General features: G+C 38.0%; 1 protein-coding gene across 1 annotated transcript; it reads left to right on the top strand.

Moving 5' to 3' along the window:
- Window positions 1-9,578: 9,578 nt before the first annotated feature.
- fezf1 (FEZ family zinc finger 1) lies at window positions 9,579-15,170 on the top strand. The gene is made up of 4 exons (XM_005750559.1): window positions 9,579-10,491; window positions 11,438-11,572; window positions 12,259-12,391; window positions 14,738-15,170. Exons 1-4 carry the CDS (start codon window positions 9,682-9,684, stop codon window positions 14,971-14,973), a joined length of 1,314 nt encoding a protein of 437 aa, XP_005750616.1. The 5' UTR covers window positions 9,579-9,681; the 3' UTR covers window positions 14,974-15,170.
- The last annotated feature ends 2,557 nt before the right edge of the window (window positions 15,171-17,727 follow it).

The raw sequence follows: 17,727 nt of genomic DNA, 5'->3' as shown, positions 1-17,727 counted from the left end.
AAAAAGACATAAATCTAAAGTAAATGTAGTGAGATGCAGTATTTTTTTCTGAAATGTAATAAGGTACAAAAGGGGTCAAATGGGTCAAAAATTAGATGTACAAATAGACTCAAGGTCAGCTGGAGTTTTCGATGGTGGTTTGAGGGAAAGTATCTCAAAATTTTTAATCCTTTTGAGTCACACCAGTTGATAACATACCAAACTTTCTATATTAATAATTTGCAAATTTGGCATATGGAGGGGAGGGCTAAACACAAAAAATACCTAATGAGAGCTTATCATTTCCTTATAGCTAAAAATTGGTTACTGATTCCCCCGTTTCCACTACATAGCCAAGTTTGAAACTATGGAGCTTTTTAGCCACTACTGATGAACCATCCTGGTAGGTATAGTTCACTGCAGGTAGCTGTACTATATAGTGTTTATATGTAATATAGAGTTTACACACATTCACACAAATATGCAATATGAGATGCTATGAGTGTTTTCCAGTCCACCTCATGATAGAGCTAACAACACAATAACCAGTCGTAGTAAAGGAGGTGAGTAGTCTTACTTCATTATAGGGGTGACTGTAGGCAAGGAGGTACAGTCACCCAATTGGAAGTATGGTGGTTCCATCCCTGGCTACTCTAGCCCAGCGGTCCCCAACCCTCGGGCCTCGGACCGGTACCGGTCCGTGAGTCGTTTGGTACCGGGCCGCGAGAGTTGAGGCTCAGGTGTGAAATGTATAGTTTTCAGGGTTTTTATCGGTTTTCAGCGTTATTTTTTGTTATCGTTTTTATCCTTTTATCGGTTTTCCTGGGTCTTTTCACGTGTGTTATGAATAAATCTTCTTTTTTTCTGTACCAGTACTAGTTTTATTTTGTTGTATTTATCCACGACACCTTAAAGGCCGGTCCGTGAAAATATTGTTGGGCATAAACCGGTCCGTGGCGCAAAAAAGGTTGGGGACCGCTGCTCTAGCCTACATGCCAAAGTATCCTTGGGCAAGATACTCAACCCCAAGGTGCTCTCCGATTTTGGTCATCAGAGTATGAATGTGTGTGAATGATAGACAGAGCGCACTAATGCATTAGATGTGACTATCAGTGCTTCCCAGATTCTCTGCGGTTTGATTTATGGACATACAGCCATGCTCTGGTGCAACTTTGTATAGTAAAGCTTAGCAATTGGAGGCGCTTTCTATTATGTCTTTGCTCACAGCTGTAGCCTAACGTTGGAAATGCCCTGTACCCCAAATTAAAACAAAATGTTTGCTAGTTATTTATTCCCTTCAGCCATTTGCTGCATTATAGAGTACAGCCTATAATGATTCTACTCACATGTAAAAATTGCTAAGCTAATAGCTCATTTCTCCCTTCATGGTAAGTGAATGGACACATTCAACTGGTACTGAAGTAATGCATTTTTAGGGGTGTGGCTACATGTAGATGCTGACAAAGGCACATGTAGCTCGTCTTTGCTTAGGTTTCACATCAGCAAATTTAAGTTACTGATGTCTTGATGCATCATCCAGGTAAGGAAAACCCCAAAAGTTGTTTCTGTTCATCTGGACGTAGCGTTTGTAGTTGAAGATTTCATCACTCATCTAAGTGACTTCTTCAGTCTCAGCTGAATGCAGCTTTCCCCAACCGTATAAACAGTACATTTAGATAATGACTGAAACTGATCAGTGGATGTTGATCAATGTTTATGGCAATTTGTATATTAATGGTCAAGAAACTGATTTCACAGCCCAGTTTTCATCAGTAGGGTTTCAGTGGACCACTGAAATGACAATTGAACATTAACTCTCAAGTGATCAAGCTACTTAAGACTAAAATGATCAAATGGGGTCATTTCATCATTGGGAAGGTAAATTGTGTCCAAGTTTCAACCACCAGGTGATCTTGCAGCATTTTGAGGTAGTCCTTCTTGTTCCATCCGCTTTGTGCACCAGTGCCATTGTACCAGTACCACTGGCAGCAGAATAGCCCCAGAATAATGGCATGCTTCAATGCCATCATACTCTTTAGCCCCAGAGCATGCTTGACAGTTGATACAGTATATTTAATTTTGAAAGCCTCACAGTTACTCCTCCAAGTATACCTGTTATCGTTCATATCATTGTGGCCAAATAGCTCTATTTGTTTCGTCTGGCCATAAACCTTTCTCCAAAAGGCATTTGGGTTGTGCATGTGGGCAGCTGCTAATTTTAGCAAATTCCAACTGTATATTTAACGTAGCTTTCCATTGTCCTTGCCACACCAATGAGCCAATTCCTGTTTAAAAAACAAAACAATATCATACATAATAATTTCCATGCTTAAATGCTTATAAATTATGTTGTGCAATTTAAAATGTGATTTGTAGTCATCCTTCAAGAGCCAAGCTTCAATGTTTAAAGTTCATGTCAGAAGCTCTGCTACATACTGATTTCAGTGTATTCTTCAGATCAAATGTTTGCAATAATCTGCCAGTTAATTTAACCCTCTGATCATGTTTGTGTCGGGCCTAGTCCTGGGTCTTTTACCCAGCAGTTTGAATTTTAAGATATTTCGAGTTTTTACTGTGAGCTCATGATTTGCTCTTTTGGATGTTGAGACCTAACTTATATCATAGCTCTTCATCTCTGTATCTACACCGAGGTCCAAATTATTATGCAAATTGTGTTTAAGTGTCATAAAGATTAAATAAGTTCTTTTTCAATTAAACCCATGGATGGAATTGTGTCTCAGGGATTTGTGGATCACTGAATTAATCTCAGAGACCTGTGATCATGAGTTTGACAGGTGAGCTCAATTAAAGGAAAAACTACTAAAGAAGGATGTTCCACATTATTAAGCAGACCACCATTTTCAAGCAATATGAGTAAGAAAAAGCATCTCTCTGCTGTTGCATGAAATAGTTGAATGCCTTGGACACATAATGAAAACCTTAGATATTTCACGAAAACTTAAGCGTGATCACCATAATGTTAAGAGATTTGTGGCTGAGTCAGAGCACACACAGGTTCATGCAGATAAAGGCACAATGAGGAAGGTTTCTGCCAGACAAATACTTCAGATTAAGAGAGCAGCTGCTAAAAGGCCATTACAAAGCAGCAAACACATATTTGAAGTTACTGGTGCCTCTGGAGCCCTGCGAACATCAAGGTGTAGGATCCTCCAGAGACTAGCTGTTGTGCATAAACCACCCCTAACTAATGCTCACAAGCAGAAACAGCTGCAGTGGGCCCAGAACTACATGAAGACTAATTTTCAAACATTCTTGTTAACTGATGAGTGCCGTGCAACCCTGGATGGTCAAGATGGATGCAGTGGTGGATGCAGTGGTGGATGGTTGGTGGACGGCCACCATGTCCCAACAAGGTTGCGACGTCAGCAAGGAGGTGGTGGAGTCTTGTTTTGGGCCGGAATCACAGGGAGAGAGCTGGTCGGCTCCTTTAGGGTCCCTGAAGGTGTCAAAAGGACCTCTGCAAAGTATGTGGAGTTTCTGACTGACCACTTTCTTCCATGGTAGAAAGAGAAGAACTGTGCTTTCTGCAGCAAAATCACCTTCATGCAAGACAATGCACCATCTCATGCTACAAGGAATGCCTCTGTATCATTGGCTGCTATCAGCATAAAAGGAGAGGAACTCATGGTGTGATTCCCATTCTTCCCTGACTTCAATGCTCTTAAGAACCTTGGGAGCATCCTCAAACAAAAAAATATGAGGGTGGGAGGCAGTTCACATCCAAACAGCAGCTCTGGGAGGATATTCTGACATCCTGCAAAGACATTCAAGCAGAAACTTTCCAAAAACTCACAAGTTCCATGGATGCAAGAATTGTGAAACTGCTATCAATAAAGGGTTCCTATGTTAATATGTAACTTGACCTGTTAAGATGCTTTTGATTGTAATTGCTTTTGATTTCACTAAAATTGATCTACTAATGCTGGAAATTCGACAAATGGCCATTTTCAATTCTCCATAACCTATAAAATGTTTTGACACTCTGTGTTCGTAATAATTTGGAACAGTGCATTTTAAGTTTTTTATTTTTGAAAACATACTGTTTTCATTGGGAGGTTTGTTCAGTAACATTTGAATTATACTCTAACGGTTGCAGAATTGGTAGTGGAGCTAAAGTTGAGATATGGTCTCCTGCCACCTGGGGTTGTGATAGTGAAATTTCTGGACTATGCAGACAAACTACGAGTCATGAAAGCCACAAGTGAAAGGGAACAAATACTCCATGACAGCCAGAGAGCCCCAGCCTCCCCTGATGCATCTGTTGACTTCCAAATGTGGAGTGTGGAATATGGAATAGCTCATCTTGTGAAATTTTTGGAGACGTTCAAGAGGAACCAGACACATCTTCACACAGCACTGAATGCAGAGCTTGTATACAAACTGAAAACCTTTGGTTCTTGGTAAAGGTGAAGTCTGACAAAACATTCTGACTAATGACAGTATATATCTGGCAAATGTTACCTTCTGTTTTGAAAAGGCATCTTATTACTCGCTTGATGGTAGCCTTAAAGACTGATAAACTGAGTATAAATCAATTAATAGCTTGGAGTGTTTGGCTGCAACAGCTAAAATCCATGTGGAATTCTGGTTTGTTTAGCATCACTTACTGTGATGATGACAGGGGAACACCAGTTAGGCTGTTGTTTAAAGCCTTTTGGATACATTTGTTATAGGAGGGAAGGGTGTATTTCACTTGGGGAAATAAATTGAGTTGTATTTTCATTCTTCAAAGGCAAATCATTTTTGTTACCAGCCTTTTCAAATGAGGTCATCTTTATTTTAATTTTTTTTTTAATTTAACCCAACATCACAGCAAAGCATGTAAAAGACAAGCTGTGGATGTCATGCTTTGTCTCACGTGAGTGTGAAATGGACGTGCATGCAGAAGTTAGAGTAAGCTGAGTTCCATCAGTGGGCAATGTTTTATTTCAAGCCAAAATGAAAACAAGCATTTAAAGAGACATTACTAACACATTTACATGTAAATTCATTTGCCATCTAGCTTAATCTTACCTACGAAGGAGCCTGGAATGTACTTCATACCTTTCCTGGTCAGCAACATTTTTGCTCAAATATATTATCTCCCCCTCCTGGTGTGCAACTTCTGCATGTGTGCATTTCGCACATAAAAGAGGCAAAGTGTAACATCCACACAATGAACCAGTGTGTCTATTACAAGCTTTGCCCTGTTGATTAATTACAAGGTCATATGTCCTCTGAACTTTAGTTTACCTCTTGGAATGACTAAAGTAAGTCATGAGTAGAATAAGACGATGGGAAGCTAAAATAATCCATCTACAGAAACCCATGGATAACTGTGGACACACACACACACACTGGGAGTGGAAACGCCTCAGAAACATGAACAGCTAAAACTAATCACAGATGATGAAACAAAGAAAGTAAAACTACAAGACGCAAAAAGAAAACAACTAGCAAAATAACACAGAAACTAATGTGATTCAACAAGATACAAGGGAAGAAAAGGGTAGCACGAAACTGAAAATCTCTAACCACATGAGTCTACTTCTAAATGTACCAAAACTAACAAAGACAGTTAAATATAATACTGAGAAAACTAATATATTTTTTAATATTTTCTGCTTGACTATCTCCAATTTGCATAAAAATTTTATGGTACCAACTTTGAACACAGGAAAGGAGCCTGACAGCTGAAGGCTCTTCCTCCCATGGTACTTTTAGAAAGTCCATGCTTCACAGTGGGACCATGCATATAAAGACCATCCGTGCACCCTTTCTTGCAAAGACACGGCGGGTGGAACCAAAGATCTCAAATTTGGACTCATCAGACCAAAGCACAGATTTCCACTGGTCTAATGGCCCAAACAAATCTCTTCTGCTTGTTGCTTTTCCTTAGTAGTGGTTTCTTAGCAGATATTTAACCATAAAGGCCTGATTCGTGCAGTCTTCTCTGAACAGTTGATGTAGAGATGTGTCTGCTCCTGGAACTCTGTGTGGCATTTATCCGGGCTCTAATCTGAGGTGCAGTTGACTTGTGATTTCTGAGTCTGGTGAATTTATCCTCAGCAGCAGAGGTGACTCTTGGCCTTCCTTTCCTGGGGCGGTCCTCATATGAGCCAGTTTCGTTGTAGCGCTTGATGGTTTTTGCAACTGCACTTGGGGACACATTCAAAGTTGCAGCAATTTTGACTGATCTTCAGTTCTTAAAGTAATGTTGGATTTTCATTTCTCTTTATTTATATTATGGGAAGAACCATTCAGCTAAATTCTAACAGTTGTTAAATGGGGCTGTCAGCTGTGGACCATCCTGACTTTTACACAACACAACTGAGAAGCCAAGAAGTTCCACAAATAAACGCTGACAAGTCACACCTGTGAAATGAAACCATTTTAGCTGACTACATCATGAAGCTTGCTGAGCGAAGGCCAAGGGTTTTTAGCGCTGTCAACAAAGCAGGGGGAGGCTACTTTCAGGAATTTAACATATCAGACATATTTAGAGTCATTTATCAATATTTTCTTTGCTACATAATTCCATATATCTTGATATGTCTTTGGTTTGTATCTACAATGTAGAAAGTAGTAAAAATAAAGAAAAAACGAATGTGAAGGTGTTTAGACTTGTGCGTGTGTGCGTGTGGACGGGTATTAACATCTTCGTGGGGACGAAAAATTGGTATTTACTATACTTGTGGGGACAAACAGCCCTCGTGGGGACCAAAATCCCGGTCCCCACAAGTTTGAAGGCGTTTTTGAGACTCAAAATGTGGTTTTAGTGTCAGGGCTGCAATTAGGTTATGGTTAGGTATGTGTGTGTTTGTGTAATTTAATGTTTGTTTTCAGTTTCAGGGAAAATCATCTAAAATCTGAGAAACAGTGTTGGATATGTAGCATCTTTATTCAACAGGTAACTAACACAACAAGCATGGTGGAGATCTGAGTCATTTCCAGACAGACCAGAAAGGTTTTTTTAAAAATCTAAGGATTAATTTCTTTTTTGTAATAAAATCCTCAGTAATGCCTAACAACTAAAAACTCACAAAACATTTATCGCTCACATAAAAATCAATAAGACTATCTGAGTCAGCAGACGATAGGACACACATTCTCCAGGTCACTAATATCGTGATAATTCTTAGCAAAATTCATGGTCTTGTTTATATTATGTTCTCATTTGAACTGTATTAAATTTAAAAAAAAATCGTAAAATATTTTCAAAATAAATCTGTCACCGATTAATCAAAAGAAGTACCATTAAATCAGCAAGACTTTGACTTTCATTTTATTGGCATTCTGTTCAGAAATTGGTAAAGACAAATACTTTCTCCTGTAACTGTTTGAGGAGGATAAAATAAAACAAGTAGAACAGGTTTGGAGTTCTACTTTTAAAGTTCTAAAGTTATTATTTTAAAAAATACATTTAGTTGCGCAGTATGAAATAAAGTTAAGAGAAATTAATATTTCATGAACAAAATGTAAGAACTGAATTAACAAGGGGAAAAAATAACACCGCGAAAATCCAGGGTAGGTTGGCAGAATAGCCTACTCCTTATGATGACACTCATAATTATTTATAAAAGTATTGTTTATTAGTTCAGTTCAAAATATGAAGTGGTGAAAAGTCAGTTTACACAGAAGCAGCGTCTATGCGGCGCTAACACGACAGTGGTGTATTAGAGGCTCTGGCATAAGAAGCCTTTATGGGCAAAAAATCAATGAAACAACAACAATTTATAATAATTGTTATTAATATTGCTATTAATAGTATGGCTAATTATTTAGACGTAAATGTAATTAGCTGACAGACATCACAATATTTTGAAGTGATTTAACGTGTTGCTTAATGAAAATGATAATAAAAATAGGAATAAAAATGATAATAACTCTCAGAACGTGACTTATAATATAATTAATAAGTCTTGCGGTGTTTCTAGCAAAAAGAAGCAAAAAGGAAAACTTGGCTAAATAAAGTAAAACTGCCGCTGTGATCTTTCAGTATATAACAAGAGACGTGGCCTGAAGCTCAGATATGAAGATCTTAGTAATTAATGTAAGTATAACTGTGTGTGTGTGTGTGTGTGTGTGTGTGTGAATATTTTTAGAATATTTATAGAATATTTAGTGTGTGTGGGGGGGTGACGCACACCCAACATTATACGCTTATAGTACTACTACTACTATTATTATTATAACTTCAATTAAAAATGATAAGTTGTCTAATACTTCTATGGCATAAATGCAACGAAACTCGGCTGGACAGATTAAAACTGGTGCTGTAAGGCTTTAGTAGATAAGTGAGGAGAGACGTGGCCTCACGTTAACACTGCAATGTCTCTTGCTTTAATAATGGGCGCATAATTTATTTTATCACACTTTTATTACGTGTAAACGAATACTTGATTTGTTGAGCCTCTGTGACCCCTGACTCATTAAAAACCATCGTCCAAGAACACACAAACATTCAACTTCCATCTAATTCCCTCATTATTTAAAACAGTTTGACTTCAAAACAAAACATTATTACATTAAGCCAACTGAGAGACACTGAAGAAGAAAAAGAAATGCGTGTACTATACTAATAGTCAACCAACACAAATACCTTGTTAACCTTTTCTTTTCTGATGTGACTGTGTTCACTCTAATTTCTGCTGTCGCTCCCTGGGCCCTCGACGGTCACTTTTATTTCTCTTCATCTTTTGTTCAAACCCTTGAAGGGCAAATTCAGCTCAGTCCACTCCGAACCTGCCCATTCACTCTCTGCCTCCATCACTGACAGGATGGAGCTATTGTTGTGGGTTCGTGCGCCATTGGTTTCATTCATTCATCCTGTGGAATTTGCGCTTCAGCCCACCGGCTCTGTGCTTTGTGGATAAAAGAGTTGCTTGTATTCGTGTGACTGGAAAAAAGGATAAGACTCGATAGGGGAGAGTGAGCATTTTCACTGCAGATTTCTGTCCATCTCTTTGTCTCGAGTAGTCGCTTTTTTCCAAACCGCTTTTTAAGATTTAAAAATCTGGTGCGTAAAAGAAAAAAAAGGGCGCTTTGAGTTAAAGTTGTTGATTTCTAAACCCATCCAGACTGACATCAATGACATCAAATCCATTTTCTGCTCAATATCTCGATCTGTTTTCTGTTTTGAATTCAACTACATGACATGTCCCTGTCTTGTTTGAACCGTGCGTAAAAGGGCTGGGTTTTGAGAGCCAAAGACGTGTCCAAATCTGATCTAAAACACTGACAGTTCCTGACCCTGCAGCCGCTGCGCGTCTGGCTCATCACGACTTTAAAAAAAAAGATGTCACGTAAAACCACAAGGGGACCTAGGATTCACCAAGTACCTTTCAGTTGAGCAGGAGTCCTGCCAAGTAAAGAACACTTTCCTCCTCCTCTTCCAGCGGCGACAAACGCAGAGAATCGACAGAGGAGAATTGAGCAAATTATCTACTTTTCCACTCTCCTTCTTGGACGGTAACGATCGGCAAGGTCTCGGCTCTTGCCCCACCGATATCGAACGAGCCTCGGGCGCCCTGATTGTCGTCAATAACCAGGAAAGCAGGGCCTGTGTTTTGGTGGGGGTGGGGTTGGGGGATCCCTGGCGGATGATGTCCTTTTCTGCGTGCCGGTGAGGAGCAGCGCCGATCTCATCTTCTTTCCAGCAGCTTTAGTTGTTGTTGTCGCAACCCGGTTGATGCGGAGGTGATGGACGGTCCTCTCCGCCGCCCAGCAGGGATCCTTGGCTCCCCCACGGCTTCAGGGAGCCAACCTGCGGGCTCAGAAATGCTCACCTCCGGCGGCAGCAGCAAGCCTCTCGCTTTCTCCATCGACCGGATTATGGCCAGGACACCCGAGCCCAAGTCAATACCGCTCCCCAACTGGTTTCAGTCCGCTCCAGTGGGGAAACCCGAAGCATATCCGTCCTCGCTGCATTGCATGATCCCGCTGGTACCGCTCGGCTATGAGCCGGGACACCGGCTCAGTATCACAGGGCTGGATACGGGCCACTTAGACGCGTCTTCTCTCCCGGCTCCCGCAGAATTTTTGGGGTTTGGGCTAAACTATAAAAATCAACAAGAAGACACTGCTGTCAGCCAAACCACCGGGCAGTACAAACTCTTCAGACCCAGGGTGGTAAACCAGTCCTCTTTTCCCACGATGGGCACTGTTTGCTACCTGAATTGCAGCGGGGATTCCGGAGCGTGTCCACCGCCGGCTGGCCTGGTGAACCTGCACCCTATGGCCTCGTACCTGTTCACTGCCCGACATAAAGCATTCATGGCAGAGAAGAGCAAGACCGGCATGCAACAGGCCGCGGAGCGGTACGCGGGTTCCGGCGTGCAGGCCTTCAAGGATCTATCTCCGAACCAGATTCACTACATAAAGCAGAGGGATCAGATCCTGAGTGACAAGATTTTCAAGGGCTCCGCGACAGCTGCAGCGGCAAGCGCCAGGCTCAGCGGCTCCTGTCCCGGTAGCAAGCCCAAAGTTTTTACCTGTGAGGTCTGCGGTAAGGTGAGCGTCAGCGCGGATTATTGAATTTATTTACTCTTTATCCACAGAAGGAAACTGAAAATGGATTTATTTTCAGAATTGATGTTAGTTATCTCTCACCCTCTTTTTTTTTTATGAAAAAATTCGGAGGTTTTGAAGATATTTTAAACAAGTAATCTAGTGCAAGTTAAATGTTGGATTTGATTAGTTATTAGTGTTTAACTTACAAATACTCGATCCTTTTACATAAGGTTAAGTTTTGTTTAATGGATGTGTTTAGGGTTAGATAAATAATATAGTGTCCGATACACTCGGTCACTCTATACGATCTAAACAACCTTAAAAAAAATAACTCTGACTAAAAAAACAAAAACAAAAAAGTATTCGACATATGTATGCATTAAAATAAAAATGCATACATATGTCGAATAGAATTTTTAGAGTGTGCAGACCCGGCATTTAGCTCGCAAAATTAATAAACGGAGTCCCGGAATGGAAGCGCAGAGTACATAAATAAAGGAAAAAACGGAGGTTTGCTGTGGTTATTTGAAATAACAAATGGAATTTATCAAATTTAACATTTATAATTTCTCTAAAACTCATTTTAAAAGGACAAAATTACCGTAGTGCCTACTTGGTGGGTTGTTTAGGAATTTAAATTTTGGCTCATGCTGCGCATCTTTAGAGATTTGTTATTGTGTTACAATGAACCCATTCCGTGTATTCCAAGTCCAATAAATTACCCCCAACAGATTACACATAATTAGACTTAATCTAATAATTACAGGCACCCATTCTTCTTCTTTTTTTCACATAATTAACCTTTAACTGAGCAATGTAGTCGGCTGACATTTTATTATTTTATTATTATTATTAAAATAATAATTATTATATTTTTCTTGTTGACAAGGTGTTGCTTTTTGTTTATTTATTTGTTTTGTCTCGGGTTTCCCCCCCTCCTGTTCAGGTCTTTAACGCGCACTACAACCTGACCCGCCACATGCCCGTACACACAGGCGCTCGACCATTCGTGTGCAAAGTTTGCGGGAAGGGATTCCGACAGGCCAGCACGCTGTGCCGGCACAAAATCATCCACACTCAGGTAGGATGAGTTCAGTCATTCATCTCGGGTTTTTTTTTAATGTTTTTTGTTTTGTTTTTTGATGATGGTTTTAAATGTTATGTTTGATTATCATTTCGCTGATCTCTGTAAGTTTTAAAATGTTATATTCTCTGTTTTATTGACCGTTTAAATGTCAACCAAAGGTCGCGATAAAGTCGGTCACTCTTTATTATTCTGTTTATTGATTTATTTTTCTTTAATATGTTTCACCTCTGAATCGTACGCAGACATTTAATCACACTGAAGTACGATCATTAATTTATTTAAGTAACTACCAGTTCGATTGTTTTCAGTCATGATGATTGATATGATTTAATATGCGTTTGGTGGGCGTGGCTTCAGCGTGGCGTTCGGATTGCAGGTTTAGACTCAAAAATCGATTTCTGTTTTATTTACCCCTGTGAGGTGTCACTTTCATAGAGGAAATTAATTACGCGCTAATTATGTTTGTTTCGCTTAAAATATAAATTAAGCATAAAAAGTATTCATCTTTATGCGCTGTTATATTAATGAATTTGATTCTACACATTATATACATTATCTGTGAAAGTATAAGGTCCTTGTGCATCTCTGCAAGATTATTTTGTATTTTTTGGTGCTATTTTTTATTTATGGCACATTTTCCACTGAGTTACTTATTTCCCCCCCTGTAATTTTTTTTACAGGAAAAGCCTCACAAGTGTAACCAGTGCGGAAAAGCCTTTAACAGGAGTTCAACCCTCAACACGCACACACGCATCCATGCAGGATACAAACCATTCGTGTGCGAGTTCTGTGGGAAGGGATTTCACCAAAAAGGTGAGACGGTAAAAAAAGAAAATGGATCAGTATTTTCTTATTTGTTTTTTCTCCTTTTTCAAGGATTAGATTTAATATATCAACCAAAACATCTTGATTAGAAATTTTATTCCAAGAATCCGTTACATTTTAGAGCGGTGTTAAATCCTAAAAAGCAAAAGATCCCGAGAGAAGAGCCACATCCTCACTATACAGCTGGACTGAACTTACAGGTCAAACAACACAGAGCGAAAACATGATAAATTCATTGGCATAAAGAGGGAAAAAACAACAAAAACAAAAGGTGATGATATGTAACAGAAGTGGGTGCGATGGACAAATACAGCGGGTCTGAGGCTAAATCCGTTTAAAGTTCCCGTGAAGACAGTTCGCTACAGACTCCACACTGTTTATTATATATAATTATTATATATTAATGTAAATCGAACATAATTCAGCATATTCAAGACATGCGAGTTTAACAGACACAAAAATAATACAGATGCTTGTCCAGCAGCACTATTTTGTTTTCTTCTTCTTTTTTGTTTGTTTGTTTTGTTAAAATATGTTATGGAAACATAAATGTTTCATTGTAACTGCCTGTAGCAGAGCTGTTACATGTTGTAAGGCCAAATATTTGGTGCTATTTCAAACCTTCAAACCATGTGGGGCATCTCTGCCAGACACATAGCAGCCGCCCAAGGCCCATTAGAGTGGTAGTTGATGATTGTGTTGTATTTATGTATTCATAACAATTACCAAAGTTTACTTTCTTGAAATTAGCCGGACTTGTAATTTTAGAAAAGGTTAGTCTGCTATGACGGCTAAAACAAACAGTTAAAACTGAAGAGGAATCGCTCCCTGGATTCATCCTGAGCTGAATGAAGTGGTGAAAAATCTTCTATAGAAACGCACATTCTTAGTTGTGACATTATATTTGTCTACATGCTTACAGTTTTACTGTGCTGTACTGATGTATTCCCTTCAAACTGTTGTATTGCTACTGCTTTACATCTACTAATACATCAGCTCTAATACATCCAATACATCGCCTCATGAAACACACAGAAAACTTTTACGACTAAATGCTTTAAGTAATTTGAGTACATGTAAATTAGATTTTCATTTAAATAAAATTTTGTTACATATACTGTGTAAAATGTTAAATGGAATATGGTCAAATAAAATTTACTTAATTTGTATACATTTAGTTTATACCAGCCAGTGATTAATTCTTTAAATAAAGAAACCTTTGATTTTTTTTTACAGTTCAGTATTTTATTATTTTCAGTGTTGCTTTGTGTTCACTGAGAGCAAAAAGTCATTTTTTAAGTGTACATTTTCCTTTTTTTATGTTGTTAGAAATGCGGTAATACTTGTACTTTATTTCAGGTTTTATTTAATATTAAGGTAATGCCGGTGATTGTGGTGATGAATTGCTCTGAAAACACTCCTCTGGTTCATATTAACAGGAGGAAAACATATGTTTGTTTTTTGGTTATTTTAAATATCACAGAATTCAGTAGGGTTTCAGCAATAATGCCAAATACTGGATGGATTTTGCTTCTCAAATGTGAACATGTGATCCTTATTTTAGTTGTTAATGTGAGTAAAACTGTATTTTTCACAAACGAAAAACACATATATGTGGCATGATTTCTAATTCTCAGAACAACAAAACAAAACAAAATAAGCAACATAAATAAATAAATTAAAAATAAATATTATAAGGAAAAATATTTGCTGGGCTTTTTTTCCCACATGCTATGGACTCATACAGTAATGTATTCATCACTGATAAAAGGTATCCTGATAATTGATAAAATGTTAGTAGTTATTCCCTTCTGCCGGTGATAAAAATGAAATACTAATAATAACATCAATAATAATATTTACTAATAATTGAACAAAGTGCACAAATTCTTAAAATATGTGTACGAGTGACTGATTTACATCAGTATGTTATAATTTATTTTTACTTATGCAATTAGTTTATGTAATAAGTTGCAATTTTTACCATAACCATCGATCCAATTTCTGTAGAGGATCATTAAAAACAAATTATGAATCAATATATGAACATTATTAATTATTATTTCATTTTAACCTAAATGTAATGTTAATTAGTTTAAAAAGTAAAACCATTTTAACCATCAATTACCAATTTAATAGCTTTTGTACTGTAAAGTATAATTGCTTGTTTTTTGTGTTTTGTTTTTTTTGTTTTGGTCCCATTTCACTTCCTCACAGTCAGATTATGTGATGCTGATACCACTGAGAAAATATACTCCTGGAAATTTTTTGGAATTGTAAGGAGATTCCATGTCTTGATGTCTTGTTAAGTTTCACCCTTTTGCCTCAACACAGGAAACTACAAAAACCACAAGCTGACACACAGTGGCGAGAAGCAGTTCAAGTGCTCCATCTGCAGCAAGGCATTTCATCAGGTGTACAACCTCACCTTCCACATGCACACCCACAACGATAAGAAACCCTTCACCTGCCCAACCTGTGGCAAGGGCTTCTGCAGGAACTTTGACCTGAAGAAACACGTCAGAAAGCTACATGACCCAGCCGGCGCACAGTCTCCCCCACAGATGTAAAAACCTGAACACTGACTCTGAACCCCCAGCACACCAAAATGCATAGTCAACAATTACATTTCAGCCAAGCTACATGTAAAATAAGGTACACTTTGGTCCTTAGACTTAAGAAGCCCTGTAGGTGGTAAGGGGAAGGTTTTTCATAAATCAGCCATATGCATGTGTTTAGAATTTGTGCACTTTTTTCATCCAAATTAATGCACCAGTTTATCAGTAAGTGAGACTGGAAAGTAACTAAAATACATTTTTATCATGGTTTTTGCTCCTTCTGTTCTCAAATTACAGATGCTTAAGAGTAAATGTCTTTAAATAATTTCCTTACCAATATTAACTAATTGGCTCATTTACTGAAGAAGTTAAATAATTTGAGGGTTCTTTTGTAACCTTAAATTATTATTTAAAAAAAAAATATATATAACTCAATCATATGATTTCTCTCACAAGCAGCAATGAAGCTCCCTGAATCCTTAAAACTGTGACTATGACTATGTTCTTTATGTATTTCTGACTATGATCAAAGTTTTTAACTGACATCATGTCCTGTGTGTTGTTTCTTGTAATTCTACATGATTTAATGATGTGATATGGGGAGGAGTTACTTATGATTTGTAGAAATCATCATAGATGTCTTCCAAAATCCCCCTCCCCCACCCCCACCAGAGAAATCATAACAACAGATGATAAAGTTGTAAAACTAAAGCCAGGCATTTCAGACATGATTTTATTCAAAGTTACAGGTGTTCTAACAAATTTAACAAGAAGACTTTGCCATCTTTAACTGAAGGCTAAAACAACAACAACTGGATCACATTCAAATTTAATTTATGTAGTATTTTTCTATTACAATCATATCCTGGCATATAATGGCTACAGATTCCCCTGTAACAGTTGGCCTAGTGTCATGTGATTAAGAGCAGTTTCATTTTGCGTAAAATTGCTAAATAGCACAACTTTTTCACAAAACCCAGTGACTTAAAAGATCAATGCATCTGCATACCTCCACCCACAACATGCCTAAACTGAGTTACGTTATCCAGAGGATTTCCTGGATCTGCATAAGTTTCTAATCATTTTTAGATTACATCAAGATGATTTCTCTCAGTTTTTCTTATTTCAATTTGATGTGTATTTGTGAAGATATGTTGCAACGCACAATGCTGTCCATCCAAAAATCATTCCAACTATTCCTGAATCTGGACTCACTTCTGCTCGCAAATTCTTCATTAAATATCCCAACAAAGAGGCAAAATAAATCAATGACTAAATAAATAAATAATAAGGCAAAAGTCTAAAATGAGATTATCCCTCCTTCTGATGGCATCACTGTGACATATTCACAAAATAATCAATATTATCTATAATTGTTTTTGCAGTCTGAGGAGGGATAACCATGGCAAAAACCCAACAACTTTTAATTATAACATTTGTTAGTGTCCCATTAAATCTTTAACAACAGAATTCTTTTGATTGGCACACATGATAGCCAATCATGTTGTTTACTTATGTACTGGGTTGAACTTTGGTTAACTGAAGAGAAGTAGGCAGTAATGCCAGGTGAAACAACACACTGATGCATGTTGTTAGTACGTGTAAAATGTAAAAGAGTTGAATTTGTGTATGCAGATCTATTTAAATTGTCTTTAACCTGACAGCTTCCTGGTACAAAATCTGTGCCCGTGTGATGGAAGAGCGGAAAATGTTTATTCTGTCTTGCTCACTTAACTCAAGGAAATAGCGCATTACCAGTAGTGAGAGTGCGCCTGAGCTGGTTGAGCACTCAAAATGCTTTCTGCTACAAGTCTCATTCACCAAATTACACACACATTCATGCAGCACTTTGTTTAACATTTACACACAGTCACATTCCAATGGATGCATCAGGAGCAACATGAGGAGTTCAGTTTCTTGGTCAAGGATACTTTGATTAAATTACTGGAGGAGCCAAGGATTGAGCCACTTACCTACTGATCAGTAAACAATCCCTTCTATGACCTGTTGTTGTGTCTATGAACACAACAACAGACAGGAAGTACATTTTTGCACAAAATCTTTGAATTTAAATAGGATTTTGTCACACATGATTAAATTTCTCTAAATACCCCTTTTACACTTAGCATACCTGACAGAGTCATTTTTTAAACATCCAGTCACAAAAATGTTATTTGCGTTTTCATTTGTGATCCAGGAAAAAAAAAAAAAAAGGAAAACTCTCTCCTTGAACACTCCAACACAAACCATGACTATGAACTTGAACGTCAAGGAAGAAAGAAAGTGTGTGTGGGGGACTCCTAACCCCTTTAAAGCCCCATAGTGGCCCCTTGATACCTGGTCCTGACATGCTCCATGTCTCTCTTAGCTTGCTGGTCTGAGGTTACTCTGAGGGGAAACTTAACTTTCATATCCTCGAATTACTAGTCACTTGTTTTGTTATAATGATGGATAATTATTCCATCATTAGTCATCAGTATTATTTTTCAGCCAGAACTCAGGATGTGAGATTACTAGACTAGACAAGTGACAGCAGTGAAACAGTGCAGACTCATGTTCAATAAGATTTAATAGTCAAAAGTAAATCTAGTTACATCTATATTTTTCTTAATATCAGCTAATTCCCTCAAAGTATAAATACCAAGGAACCAAGTATGTGTTTGGTGTATTTCCACCACAGGAAATAGTCTCAAACAGGTGCACTTTTTACTCCTGCATTGCCTAAAAAGTTGCGTTGCCTAATTGTTTCAGGCACCGCTTTTGATG

Source organism: Pundamilia nyererei, unplaced genomic scaffold, assembly GCF_000239375.1.
Source record: "Pundamilia nyererei isolate P.nyererei 1_Seehausen unplaced genomic scaffold, PunNye1.0 scaffold00278, whole genome shotgun sequence".
Taxonomy (NCBI): Eukaryota; Metazoa; Chordata; class Actinopteri; order Cichliformes; family Cichlidae; genus Pundamilia; species Pundamilia nyererei.
The sequence above is the reverse complement of the archived record's forward strand: the minus strand, read 5'-3'. Positions and strand labels throughout refer to the sequence as shown.

Bases quoted from the DNA above. Each gene is read 5' to 3' on its own strand.
- fezf1 (XM_005750559.1), top strand. From the start codon at position 9,682: ATGGACGGTCCTCTCCGCCGCCCAGCAGGGATCCTTGGCTCCCCCACG. The intron at 10,492-11,437 runs GTGAGCGTCAGC...CCTCCTGTTCAG, and splicing joins CCTGTGAGGTCTGCGGTAAG to GTCTTTAACGCGCACTACAA. The intron at 11,573-12,258 runs GTAGGATGAGTT...TTTTTTTTACAG, and splicing joins ACAAAATCATCCACACTCAG to GAAAAGCCTCACAAGTGTAA.